Source organism: Balaenoptera physalus (assembly GCF_965194825.1).
Source record: "Balaenoptera physalus genome assembly, chromosome: 8".
Classification (NCBI taxonomy): domain Eukaryota; kingdom Metazoa; phylum Chordata; class Mammalia; order Artiodactyla; family Balaenopteridae; genus Balaenoptera; species Balaenoptera physalus.
In genome coordinates, this window is record NC_138887.1 from 122,321,571 (window position 1) to 122,335,021 (window position 13,451).

At 39.8% G+C, this 13,451-nt stretch overlaps 1 protein-coding gene across 10 annotated transcripts in view; it reads left to right on the forward strand.

Moving 5' to 3' along the window:
* RBM33 (RNA binding motif protein 33) overlaps nt 1–13,451 on the forward strand; it is a 118,208-nt gene that overhangs the window by 11,839 nt on the left and 92,918 nt on the right. For 9 of the 10 annotated variants that reach the window (XM_082473762.1, XM_082473765.1, XM_082473764.1 and 6 more), the window contains exons 2-4: nt 3,236–3,314; nt 9,448–9,496; nt 12,514–12,590. In XM_082473762.1, the coding sequence (XP_082329888.1) occupies nt 3,236–3,314; nt 9,448–9,496; nt 12,514–12,590 (205 nt within the window). Of the gene's footprint in view, nt 1–3,207; nt 3,315–9,447; nt 9,497–12,513; nt 12,591–13,451 lie in introns of all 10 variants that reach the window. The other variant, XM_082473756.1, reaches the window with a different exon arrangement.

The window sequence follows — 13,451 nt, forward strand, 5'->3', positions numbered from 1 at the left end:
AGGTTTTCTCCTTGTCTCTGAAACATTTTGACTATGATGTGTGTATTTGTAGATCTCTGTGTTTAGTTTACTTTGAGTTTGTTGAACTTTTTGAATGTGTAGATTAATATTTACAAATAAATTTGAGACGTTTTCAGCTATTATTTCTTCAGATATTTCTCCCTGCTTCTATTTCTCTTTTTCTCCTATTACACATATATTGGTGTGCTTAATGGTATCTCATGTTTCTCTGAAGCTATGTTCATTTTTCCTTTCTGTTCTTTGAATTGGATAATCTCTGTTGATCTGTTTTCGAGTTTACCAGTTCTTTCTTTTTTGCCAGTTCAAATCTGTTGTTGAGCCCCTCTAGTGAATTTTTCATTTTAGTTATTTTTCAATTATAGAATTTTTTTGTTTCTTTTTTATAATTACTGTTTATTTGGTGCAACATTGTCATCATACCTTCCTTTAGTTCTTTAATCATGGTTTCATTTAGTTATTTGAGCATACTTATAATGGCCTATTTGTCTGTTAAAGCTGACATTCATGGTGTGTGGGATCTTAGTTCCCTGACCAGGGATCAGACCCGTGCCCCCTGCATTGGAAGTGCAGATTCTTGACCTCTGGACTGCCTGGGAAGTCCCTCACAGGCAGTTTCTGTTGCCTGCCTTTTTTCTGATGGGTTATGGGTTGTACTTTCCTGTTTCTTTGCATGTCTTGTAATTTCTTGTTGGAAATTGGACATTTTAGATAATATTTTGTGTCATGGCTGAATGCTGGTCTTCCCACTTCTCCACCCCAGGCCTGTTTTTACTTGCTTGTTTACTTGTTTGGTGACCAGCTAGGTTTCAAGTGAAGTCTGTTCCCACCCAACACCCCACTCTGGGCAGTGTGAAGCTTCTGATGTCACTCCTCAAGGGGGCCACAGCCTTGGGCATGCCCACAGTCACCCTGGGATGGTGGTGCTTTGGCTGGGCTCCTTCTGTCTTTTTCTCTGACCACACCTTCCACAGTGCCTGGGCCATAATTTCCTTTACAGACTGGCCAGTCAAATTCAGGCTCCTTTGATTGGATAGTGTCTGAGGTCAGTGACTGAGATCTGTTATAAGTAAGTGAGGACACTGGTCCCTGTCTCCTCATTTCTCTCTGGTCCACTAGACATCCTGCAGTTCAGTTATTATCTCCAGTGACTCTTATCTTTCTAATAATCTCTCTCCAGAACCTTCACTGTTTGTGAGAGCACCTTTCGCTTAGGACTTTTTTTGTACTCTGTTCATAAGGAAGTTAGCTTCTCTGAGAGAGTTTTGGAGCTCTGTTGTTACAAGGTTTGCTTTGCCCCTTGGGCTGCCTCTGAGCCCGAATTCTTGTGCTGTGGGTGGGGACAGTGATGCACTTGCACTTGTCTCTTGGGTGACACCCTTGCTCTAGGAGCTGAGTGCCTGGGTGGCAGCAGGGTGGGGGGCGGGGGCTGGCAGTAGCCCTGGATCTGCTTGCTTACCTCTCGGTATGAAACCCCCACCTCGTGAGCTGGGGCAGGGGTGATCTGGGCGCCGGTGGCGTCTGTACCACACTTGGGGCCTGGGTGAAAGAAGGGAACCCCCCCCCCCCCCCCCCCGCCCTCACGCCCTCACGCCCGGGAGTTAAACTCAGCGCCAGGCAGGTTGCATAGGGGGAGGAATGCGGAGGTGTGTGTTCTTGGCTGCACTGGTCTAGAGTGGATGGAGTTGGTGCCTCACTGAGCTGCGAGGGGGAGGAGTGAGTGCGTTCTGGTTCAGAAACCACAGAATCCTGTAGCCGTTCTTACCAGATTTGAGTAGGTTTCTTGGATGAGTGTTTTCCATTTAATGTATGCATTTAGAATCAATTCCAGAGACATTAAATAGTCATTTCATTAAAAATAATTTTCACCAGTTTCACAGAGAGTGGGTTGGTGGAGCTCCTCCTGATGTCATACTGGAAGCAGAATTCCCCAAGGATGCTAATTCTTTAATATCTCTCATTCTTCGTCTTCTTTTTTTTTTTAAAGCACCTATTCTGTTTGGTAGTGTATGGTAGGAATTGATGTATTACTTTGCTAGAACTTTATTGGTTAATTTCTAGCCCCAGGCTGGAAAAATTCCTGGGGTTTTATGTTTATATCATCTGGCTCCCCTAGGTAGACTCTCTGGGGAGACATATGCTGCTGCTTCTCAAGCCTCTTTGCTTGCATGTGTTCTCAGATGAAAAACTTAAATTCCAATTCTTTTATTTTCCTAATAATAAAAATAAATTTGAAAATGAGGTAGGAGATGTGGTGTATATGTGAAATATACACTCAGTATGGAAAAAAATGTAAAATATCTTAATCTTTTCTGTATCGAGTACATGTTATAATGATGTTTTTGATACACTAGGTTAAAATGTTGTCAACATTTAACCTGTTTAAATTTCGTCTTTATTTAAAAATTTTTTTAAGTTCTTTTTTTAAAAATTGAAGTATAGTTGTTTTACAATATTCTGTTAGTTTCAGGTGTACAACAAAGTGATTTAGTTATTTTTTTTTCAGGTTATATTCCATTATAGATTATTATAAGGTGTTGAATATAATTCCCTGTGCTGTACAGTAAATCCTTTTTGCTTATCTATGGTAGTTTGTGTTTATTAATCCTGTACTCTTAATTTGTCCCTCCCTCCCTCCGTCGCTGTCCCCTTTGGTAATCATAAGTTTGTTTTCTATGTCTGGTTCTTTTTACTTTTTAAAATGTGAACACTGGTAAAATTTAAAATTATGTATGTAGCTTGTATTGTATTTCTATTGTTTGTTAATTCTCTACATTATCTCTACTGCCCTTAAATAGGGTGTTTTCCGTGATTAATTTGGAAAAATGTAAAAATTTCAAAAAGTATTAGAAAAGTCTCTTTAATTTTTGCCAAGTCAGCTATTTTCCCTTTTTATATAGTTGTAGTAAAAAATATGTACTCAAAAACCATTGTTTTATAAAGAAAAGTTTTACTTAAATTTATGATTTAAAAAAAACTATTCTGTCAGTTTTCATGCCTAATAGTGTTTAGTAAGTTGATTTTCTTTAGGTAGATATGTGCTTTAAAATTTTTTAATTGTTGAAAATGGCTAAAGCATTTATAACTGGTGTATATGAAATTTTAGTATTTTAAAATGTCGTGTCAGGAATCCTTAAATGAAACAAGTTGTTTCAGTATTTGAATGTGTGTCTGTTTTAATTTATTAAGACTGACTTTCGTGGCCTCTCGCTCACAGATGATGACTTTGACCAGTTTGATAAGCCTGGTGCAGAGCGGTCCTGGCGGAGAAGAGCTGCAGACGAGGACTGGGACAGGTGCGGAAACCCCTTGTCATGTGCAGGGTCCGTGCTGGCTTATCTCCTGTCGCTAGGGCACACGGAGATCTTTACTGACAGCAGTGTGAGCTGCTGATGCTCCTTCCTGGGCAGGCTGGTCCTTCCTGGGCGAAAGTAGGGCAGGGGCGAGCACTCCAGGTGGAAGGCTTTGTGGGGGCTTCTACCCCAGGCCTGTGCTGTCTCAGGGCTGCCAGTGGAGCACTGGGGGTCTTACCTCTCTGTTTGTATACAGTGATGCTCCTGACTTGGTGGGCACCCAGAGCTATTGTTGGAGTAATTGTACGCCTACAACAACAATAGCGACAGAATTCCTCCACGTCCTACATAATATTTGGCTAGACGTTAACATTTTTGCTATTTTAATTTGTGTAAAATGGTATCTCGTAGTTTAAATTTGTATTGCTCTGAGAACTAGTGAAGATGGAAATCTCCCTTTAGGAATACACACACACACACACATACACACACACACACACACACACACTCTCTATTAAAAATGTCGACAGTTATGATAGATGTCAGTTCCGTGTAGTGATTACTTCTGGGAAGGCGCTCTAGTAGGGGTTAGAGGGATGTGCACTGGAGAAGCGCACAGAGGCCTTCATTTGAGTTGGGGGAGTTCTCAAATGATGACTACGCGTTACGTATTTCTTACCGTCTTAAATACTGTGTTGAAAATGTGAACATTACCTTGGAGTTGCAGTCAGAAAGTTTGATAATGAAGGTCAATAGACCTGAATAAGGAACAACAATGATATATACTGCTGTGAAAAGAATACCTGGTTGCCGTTTGAAAACTGTGATGTCCCAGAAGTTTTACTGAAAAATCTACATTAAAAACTATGTAATTCTTTTAGTCTACATAAAGTTGATTACCCTCAATGACTCTTAAGGTAGTCCATAAAAAAGTGAGAGCTTAGAGCAAAGTTTTCTATATAAGCAGTGGTCCTATTGGAAGTACTGATAACTAGTTTTATTTAAAAGACTATGATGGGGAGCTGAGTAAAGTCTTGTGTATTTTCATAGTTTACTCATCATTTGGACTTTCTGTTCTGTTAGTCATCTGGTAGTATTTATGTCTGTTTTTCGTTTGGGTTGCTTGTCTTTTCCTTATGGATTTTAGGGATTCTTTATACTTTTTGAAATTTGTTTTTTGCACTTAGAGATATCTCCTTCCAGTCTGTGGCATGTATTGTCTTAAACTTAATAGTCTTCAAGTAGATTTTTATAAATAATATCATTATAATCTTTTCCTGTATGGTTTTTGTTTATTTTTTAAAATTAAAATATGAAAAATGTGTTTGGAAATCATTTTCAGACTTATGGGAAAGTTGCAAGAATAACCCAAAAGTTCTTAGAAGCCCTTCTCTCAGACTCACAGTTGCTTTTTGTCATATTCATGTTATTCTCTCCCTCTTTACACGCTCACATACACACACATAGAACATTTTTCTTTCCTGTACCATTTGACAGTAGTTTGCAGTAGTTTGTATCATGCCATTTTCTTCTGAATCTACATTGGTTATCCAAGGTTTGTCAGTTGTCCCAGTAATGTGCTTTCTAGCCAAAAATGAGTTTCTTTTCCTCCTCTTTGTTTCTTCATCTGGAAGAATTCTGTCTTTAAAGACTTCTGTAAAGGCTTCTGTAAAGCCTCTGTCTTTAATGACTTTTGACATTTTTGAAGAGGACACACTGTTTATCTTGTAGCAGCCCTCAAGTGTGGCTTTGCTAGTGTCTCCTCAAGCCTAGATTCAGGTTGTGCATTTGGTAAGGAGCACTCTTTGGTGACACCGTGGCCTTCCTGAGGGCAGCTCTCCAGGAGGCCTGTGATGTCAGTCAAGCTGCTTTCTGCCTTTTGTCCTCAAGAAATTCTTCCCTGCCCTGTATTCTGTATGTTCCTATGAAAGTTTTAAAGTGTTTTTTGGTCTCCGTCCCTCCCTCCCTCCCTCCTTTTCTTCCTTCGTTCCTTCCTTCCTCCTGAAATTGATTAAATTGATTGATTTTTTTTTTTTAACTTATTGAGAATTTCAAGTGTATATGAGAATTGTACAGTGCAGGCAATATACCATCCTTCAGCTTCAGCGGTGTCAGTAGGAAGCACTCTTGTTTTATCTGTGATCTCTGTAACCCTCCTCACATCACAGACATAATTTCGTCTGAAAATATATCAGATTGTATCTCTCTAAAAAATAAAGGATTTATAAATATAGGCATAATAGAGTTATATCTAAAAAGAAGTCCCTTAATAGGAATGTCTTATTAATGTTCACATTTTCCTGATTGTCTCATGCATATATAAGTATATCACAAATACACACACATATAGTGTGGATATGTGTCTGTGTGTTCTTTTATAGTTTGACTTGGAGTCCAGATGAGATCCATATTTCATAATTGATTGGTAGGTCTTTTAAGTGTTGTTTCATCTGTAAGTTCTCTCCACAGTTTTTGTTAGTTCCCTGAAGTTTTTGTTGAAGAAACAAGGGGTTTATCTTGGAGAATTTCTACTTTTGGTGATTGCATCTCCTGGAGTGTTTTTAGTATGTTCCTTCATCTCTTGCATTTTCTGTAAATTCATAGTTAGATCTGGAGGTTGATCAGATCCAGGTTTGAATTTGGGCGGGAGTAGGGGCTCTGCAGTGTCTCAGTTGGTGGTGTGTTCCTCCGTCAGGAGCTTCACAATGTCTTGTTAACTTTTTGTGGGGTTACCAGCCATTAGATGATGCAAGTGGTGATATTCTCATTCTGTCATTCCTTCTTTTTCTGTTAGTTGTGGTAATTCTGTAAACTACTTGGTTCTTCTGAGGTACAGAATAAGTGCTTGATTCTTTACTTTTATTTACCAGTTTTCAAAATAATGGGTCAGTTGCTTAGCATCCTCCAGAGGTGAGTTCTATTTTTGAATCATTTCAAATGCATAGATTTAAATACTGCATGTGTTTTTTTAATCCATTGTAGTTACTATTCTTGTTAATGTTTGAATTGTCCCAGTATTTGTTCAGTGGGAATTTATTTTGGTTGTCATGACATTAGTTGGTCTTCTGCTATGATGGAATTGGGTTTTGTTTGCAGTGAGACAGGGCTCTAGTTTTTCTTGTTCTTTCCAGTGTGACTAGCATTTGTCCCAGTGTCCTCTCTTCACCTCTTCCATGTACTGGATGGTAGAGGAGAAGTTTGAAAGTTTAGGAGAAGAGTGAGTCAAAACGTATCAGTGTACGTCCCGGTAGGAAAGAGCATGTTGAGGAGGTCTCCACTGAAGGTCATTTGATGACGGGGACGTTGACAGGGCCGGGCTAAAGAAGCAGCTGTGGCATTGGGGGAGCAGCAGCAGGCCCGCGGGGGAGGGGTGTCCGAGGGCCCAGCCAGGGCTGCGCTTGTGTGGGGGGTGGAACTGGAGCTGAGCAGGTGGGGGGGGCATCTCTCCTCCTGCTTTGTGACATTCTGTTAGGACCTCCCATGGCTGAGCCCATCCAGAAGAAAGGCCGGGGGAACCGGAGAGCCCGTGGGAGCCGTTCCCGGAGACCCTCTCCAGGGCCTGGAGCCGGCAGGGACCAGACGAGGGTGGCCTGGAGTGGGGAGGCACGGAGACGATGAACTCATATGCAGTCTTTGTTGTCACTTAGATTTCTCATTTTGAAAGGCTGCAGCCAGGTGACTGCCTGCAAAATACCTGTTTCCCGAAAAAGTCTTTTAGTATAATTCTGTTTGTTAGTAAAAATGTACTTGCTCCCTAAGAGCTGGTTGTCTCTCATCTTTGATAAGAAATACCTGCCAAAGAGGTTGTTCTCCCTCCAGTAGTGTTTACTGGTGAAATCTTGTGGGAGCTCTGCCGTTGAATGCAGGAAGCCTCCTCATCCTTTTGGTACTCCTGTCACTTCCTAACAGTTACCGTCTTGTCCACGAGCATTACTGCTCACCCCTTTGAAAGGACTCGATTTGGACCATTCAGTCCCATTCATTCATTGTTGTTTTTGGTGACACTTGGTGTAATTTTGGTAGTGTTTCGTATTTTACAAGTTTCTTCCCTTTTGTGTACCTCTTTGTAAGGATCCAACTTTATGATAACAATAGAGAACTAACTACATTTAACCTTTGTGGGGTGTGTGCATCGTAGTTAGTGTTTGGACTCTGGAGCCAGACTTCTCAACTCATCTACTGGTTTCTGACTTGGAGGCAGGGTGACCTTGGGCCAGTTTTTTAACATCTCGGTCTCTTTGTTTTCACGTTGAAAAAAATGGAGAATGATGTAGGTGTCTGGTTGCTGGGGTTGTGTTATGTCAACAAAAGAGCGAGTATGTGTGAAACGCGTGGAGTGATTCTTGGCACGTCGCACACTGAATGGGCGTTAGTGATTTCTTGAGCTATAATTTATGCATATTGTAGTCGCGTGCACTTAATCCTTCTGTCTCCCGTCTTGCTTTCTTATTTCATGCTATTATTGCCTTTGTTAGTCATGGAAACAACTGTTCTCCACCTCTGTACACTCCACTCATTTACAACTGGTAAAGTTTTCATTTATCTTCTTTTAAAAAATGCTTTTGTTTAGAAAAAATAGGTGGCAGTCCAAGACTGATTTCTTATTTCCATATATTTGTCAGCAGCAAATACTTTCTGGAATTTTGCTTGTATGATTACCAGCACCTGTTCATTTTATGGTTTTAAGAGCTCTCCTCAGTTAGTTTCCCCTGGGCAAATGGTATTACCTTCCCTTTTCAGTTACTTAGAGGGATGCTTGTCCCCAAAGGGATGCTTGTATTTTTGGGGGGTAATCTAGAATCACATTCTCAAATGCGCTTATTGTAAATATTGTGACTAGAAAGCATTTTTTCCTCGTCCATGGAAAACGATTGTAACACTGAAGATACAAAAATTGTATCTGAAAGATGATTAGATGATTTGTGAATTGAAAATGTTGGAAGAAGTTATACATCAGTCTCTAGTAACCGTTTTACTTGTACAGGTCCATGAAAGATTTTTTTCCATGAGCTAAGTTCTTGTCCTGAATCTGTCTCTGCTGTGTGACCTTGGGCAAATCATTTAATCTTGTCCTTATTTTCTCTGTCTATAAAATGATGGTATACGATTTATGTAGGGTAACATAAGATAATGAAAGAGGTATTCAGTGCATGAATGAAATGACTTGTTGAGTTGTTTCTGGTTCTGAAAGGTAGTATATAGAATTTCTGTTGTAACTTCATATGTTCATTCCAGGATATTCTGGCATTCTGCACAGTAAACATGGGTTTTGGGTAAAATAGCACTCAAAACTTATAGAACTTATAGATATTTGTAACCAGAGCCGTTATTTAAAAAGTAGCAAATCATAATAAGAACATTGGTGCAGTTAAATCTCCATTGGCATTTGTACCTAGAATCATAGTCTAATTGCGTTTCCTCCTTCTAGATGTTGGTCCTTAGTCATTTGCTTTTAAAAGACATAATTTAGTGGTAGCCATCTTCATCAGTTAGAGGAACATACAGTGGGAAATGTCTTCAGGTTTTTCATCTGGTAAGGGTTTCTATTTTAATTATGAGAAAAACTCCTTCTGATTGCTTCAAAACATAAACATGCTGACAAAAAAATTGCAGACAGCTGACATGACTCCCATGTTATAAAGATAATTCTCTTAGTTATGATTTACTTGAATGTCCTTATCAGCATTGATTTTTCATTTTTAAACATTTTCAGTTTTCGCAGTTTGAGTGTTAAATGGTCTTTCAGTGATTTTGGTTTTTAATTTTCCTAGTTAATGACGTTGGGCATCTATCTTTTCCTATTTCATCGTAGGTAAGAGAAAGCATAGATATTGTATTATAGTTTCTGCTTTTGCTCATTAATGAACAAGTCCAGAGAAATTAAGATCTCATATTGAGGTGAAAAAACTCAGAAGTCTAGTGAGAGCCGCTAGTTATAGCAAAGCTTCCCATACTTAAAGGACCAGATGTTCCCTATATATTTGAAAATATGTTTTCATTATTAATAAAGGAAAATGTAGCAAACTTAATGTGAAAGTACCCAAACCCTAAAGTCCTGGATAAATTTCCCAGTGGTCTACAAACTTCGCAGTGTGTAATAGGAATAATACATTGTCATGTCTCTTTTTTTCCACAGTGAACTTGAAGATGACTTACTTGGAGAAGATTTGCTCTCTGGCAAAAAGGTAAGAAATACAGATCTTCCTGAAATTAAATGATAGTTATTTAATTGCATTTAAAATATAGGAGTACATCTTATGCATGGGATGTGTTACTGGAAAGTTGGGTATAGATTAAAATTTTGTGAATCGAATTACTTTTTAAATGCACAAAGAGTTGAGTGTTTAATTTGTAAGTTCTTTGATAACTTAGAATTCAAGCCCTAAACCCTTTGAAGCAAGTACTCTAGCTCCTGCTACGCCAAGGCACTCTAGCAGGCACTGAATCTATGAAGGCGGCAGCAAAGCTGCCACTTGCCTGAAGGAAGTGGCAGCTCTTTCCTTAACATTCAGTGGTTAGTATTTGCATACTGGAGCTGGGATTTACTTTTTGGGAATATTCAGAGATAAGCATAAAAATAAACATACTCAAATATGATAAATATTCAGATAAATAAGAATAAAAGTCTAAAACCTGATGTAGGTTTTTTTAAACTCTTGATCAAGTAAAATCTTGGAAGCAGTTATCGTTGATGTGTATATCTATTTGTATATCGTGTGTGTATATGTATATATGTAACTCTACATATATATATATATATATATATTTGTTTTTGGCTGCGTTGGGTCTTTGTTGCTGCGTGTGGGCTTTCTCTAGTTGTGGCGAACGGGGGCTGCTCTTCGTTGCGGTGCGCGGGCTTCTCATTGTTGTGGCTTCTCTTGTTGTGGAGCATGGGCTCTAGGTGCGCGGGCTTCAGTAGTTGTGGCGTGTGGGCTTAGTTGCTCTGCAGCATGTGGGAACTTCCCGGACCAGGGCTCGAACCCGTGTCCCCTGCGTTGGCAGGCAATTCTTAAGCACCGCACCACCAGGGAAGTCCCCTGCCAATATATTTTGAACAGTATGAAACATTAAAAATAAAAAGCCAAAAATTAAAGTGAAATACTGAATTTTTATTTTACTTATTAACAGTTTAAAGACACTTGTTATTCTCACTAAATATCAAGATAGCTTTTCATGCTTGGTTTTTTTAAGTCTTCAGATTGTGATGGCTCCTTACTGTCAGTTGTTTTCAAGCTCATTGTACTCTTAGGCGATTGGGCCACATCAGTTGTCTGATCTGTCAGCTCTGATTACATTTTCCTTTTCCTTTTATAATTTAGTTGATGAAGGTCCAGTACTAGATGTACCAGCTTTGCCATTTTCCTGTAACTTACTATGTTGCATTAACATCTTCTCTAATACATGAATTTGCTGTAGCCGCTCTCTTTTCTGTTTCTTATTGCACCATAGGCCTGCAGGTGTCTTGGCTTTGGCCTCCCCCAACATTTTCTCCTTTAAAAAGTGGCTCTGTCATCACCTGTAACTCTAAGTAAGGATTAGTTCCCGTTACCTGTAAACCCACTTGATCATAGTGACTGAAAGTGAAAAACCAGGGAGAGTGCCCCTCAGCCTGCCCATGTTGAGCTTGTGCTCTGGCCTCAGGATGCCGCATGTGCAGTGTGATTTGGGGGGCCAGGGCCAGTCCTTCTTGTGTCATGGTCGTAGAGGGGAGGGGAGGACTGTGTCCTTTCTGACTCAGTGAATTAGTTTGCACATCCTTGAACTGCACTCACTGTACGTGGGGCTCCACTACCCTAACGTAGACACATTTTTTTCCTTTGTAATTATTTTAAATGCTTTAGTGAGGAATACCAATTACATGTTACAATGTTTAAATGTAGTAAAGTATTTGGACATGAAGTTGGAGTTCTACCCTTGGGCAAGGCTGATGTATCATAGTTTGCCCTGGGTTTCTATCAGGGAGCCCACCTGGCCCTAATGACTTCACAGGCATTCTTGGCCACTTTCTCTTACTCTTTTTTGCCCTGCTTTCCTGCAGACCACGCTGACCAGAGTCCTCCCTAGCTATTCCACTCTTGCCTGAGGAAACACTTCACTCCAGTTCATCTTTAAGTAGAAACTCAAGTCCTTTTTTCCTCCTCTTTCTTCCCTTGTGTGCGTGTTGTCGGGGAGTAGTAATGCACACACACCATAGAAATCATTTTAATAGGGTAGGCAAGTGTGAGGTGCCCCGGGATCTAAGAGACCGGCACGCACGCATGCAGCCTAACAAAGCCTGGAACTGTAGAAATTTGACCAGTTGGCAGAATCACTAGGCTGCTTCTACTTACTGATCTGATGAGTAGACAAGCCTGTCAAGAACAAGAGAGAGGGTCTAAGTTGTGTTTATTTTTCATGTGTTCATCCGTACTGGACAAACCAGAGTTTTCTTTTAGTCCATTACCATTTCAGTTGGGCACAATAGTTATCTAAAATCTGCTTATTTCTAAAATTCCACTATTTTTTTCTTTTGTTGTGCTAAATTTAGTCAAATAGTAAGGATACCATTTTTTTTTATGATAAGAAAAAATTACTTGTTTATAGGGTACTGCCAAAGGACTCGTTCCTTTTTTTTTCTTTCGTTAAGAGTTACAGTAAATATGATCATTATGCTTGCTGCTTCTATACTTATTTGACTGTGCATCTAAAAATTAGTCTGGGGCTTCCCTGGTGGCACAGTGGTTAGGAATTCGCCTGTCAGTACAGGGGACACGGGTTCGAGCCCTGGTCCGGGAAGATCCCACATGCCGCGGAGCAACTAAGCCCGTGCGCCACAACTACTGAAGCCCACGCGCCCTAGAGCCCGTGCTCCACAACAAGAGAAGCCACTGCGGTGGGAAGCCCGTGCACGGCAACAAAGAATATCCCCCTGCTCGCTGCAGCTAGAGAAAGCCTGCGCACAGCAATGAAGACCCAACACAGCCATAAATAAATAAATTAATTAAAAAATAAATAAATAAAAATTAGTCTGGTGTAGTTAGCCAGTAGGCCATATGTAGAATCTAGACTGTCAAATGGTTATATCAAACTGAGAAAACTTTCTGAATGGCAGATGTTTTAATAACAAGGTTAGAAACAATCCAGTCAATGTAATTTTGCACTTTTGTAACAAGTCTTTTTTGTGGAAGTGACATGCATTAATTAGATTTCTTACTTTAATTAGAATCAATCGGATTTGTCAGATGAGGAGCTAAATGATGATCTTCTACAGAGTGATAACGAAGACGAAGAAAATTTCAGGTACTCAGTATTAGCTCATTAAAAATGTTCTTTATGTAACTAAATTTCTAGTAACTAATTTATAATTATAGTGGGATATAAATGATAATGTACTGTATCTTTAACATATGATTATATTGTAAACAGGATATTAATATAACTCTTTGATGTGGAAGCCATATATATTTTTCTATAAATACATCAACTGTTTAAAGTCAGTGTTGGTCTTGCATTTAACGACCTGAGAGCTCTGTTGAGTGCTGGTTATAAAAGTTCAGTACAGGTATATGCACTGCTCTTTTAAAGAATTCCTTTATTTGGATGGGGGGCAGTGGCCTCCGACTCTTAATACTGTTGGTCACAGTTTGATGTTACTGCTTTTGTTTTCATTTTAGACAGTTTTTATTTATACATATGTAGTAACTGAATTGCCATTTTGAACATTCCTTTGGACTGTACTTCGACTCTAGTTGACTATCTGAATATAGTTGTTTTAGTCTGTTTGGGCTGCCATAACAAAATATCATAAAATGGGTAGCTTACAAAGAACAGAAATTTATTTCTCACAGTTCTGGGAGCCGGGAAGTCCAAGGTCAAGGTGCTGGCCTGGTTGGGTTCTAGTGAGGACCCCCAGCCCTCTCACTGTGTACTCACGTGGTTGGAAGGTGGGAGGGAGCTCTCTCGGGTCCCTTTTGTAAGGGCACTGATCGCATTCATGAGGTTCCACCCTCATGACCTAGGCATCTCCCAGAGGCTTCACCTCCAGACACCATCACATTGGGTGTTAGGATTCAACACATGAATTGGGGGGGGGGGTGGGGCACAAATATTCAGTGCATGGCAATAAAGAATATCTTTCTGTTGCTGACATAGTAATGCAAT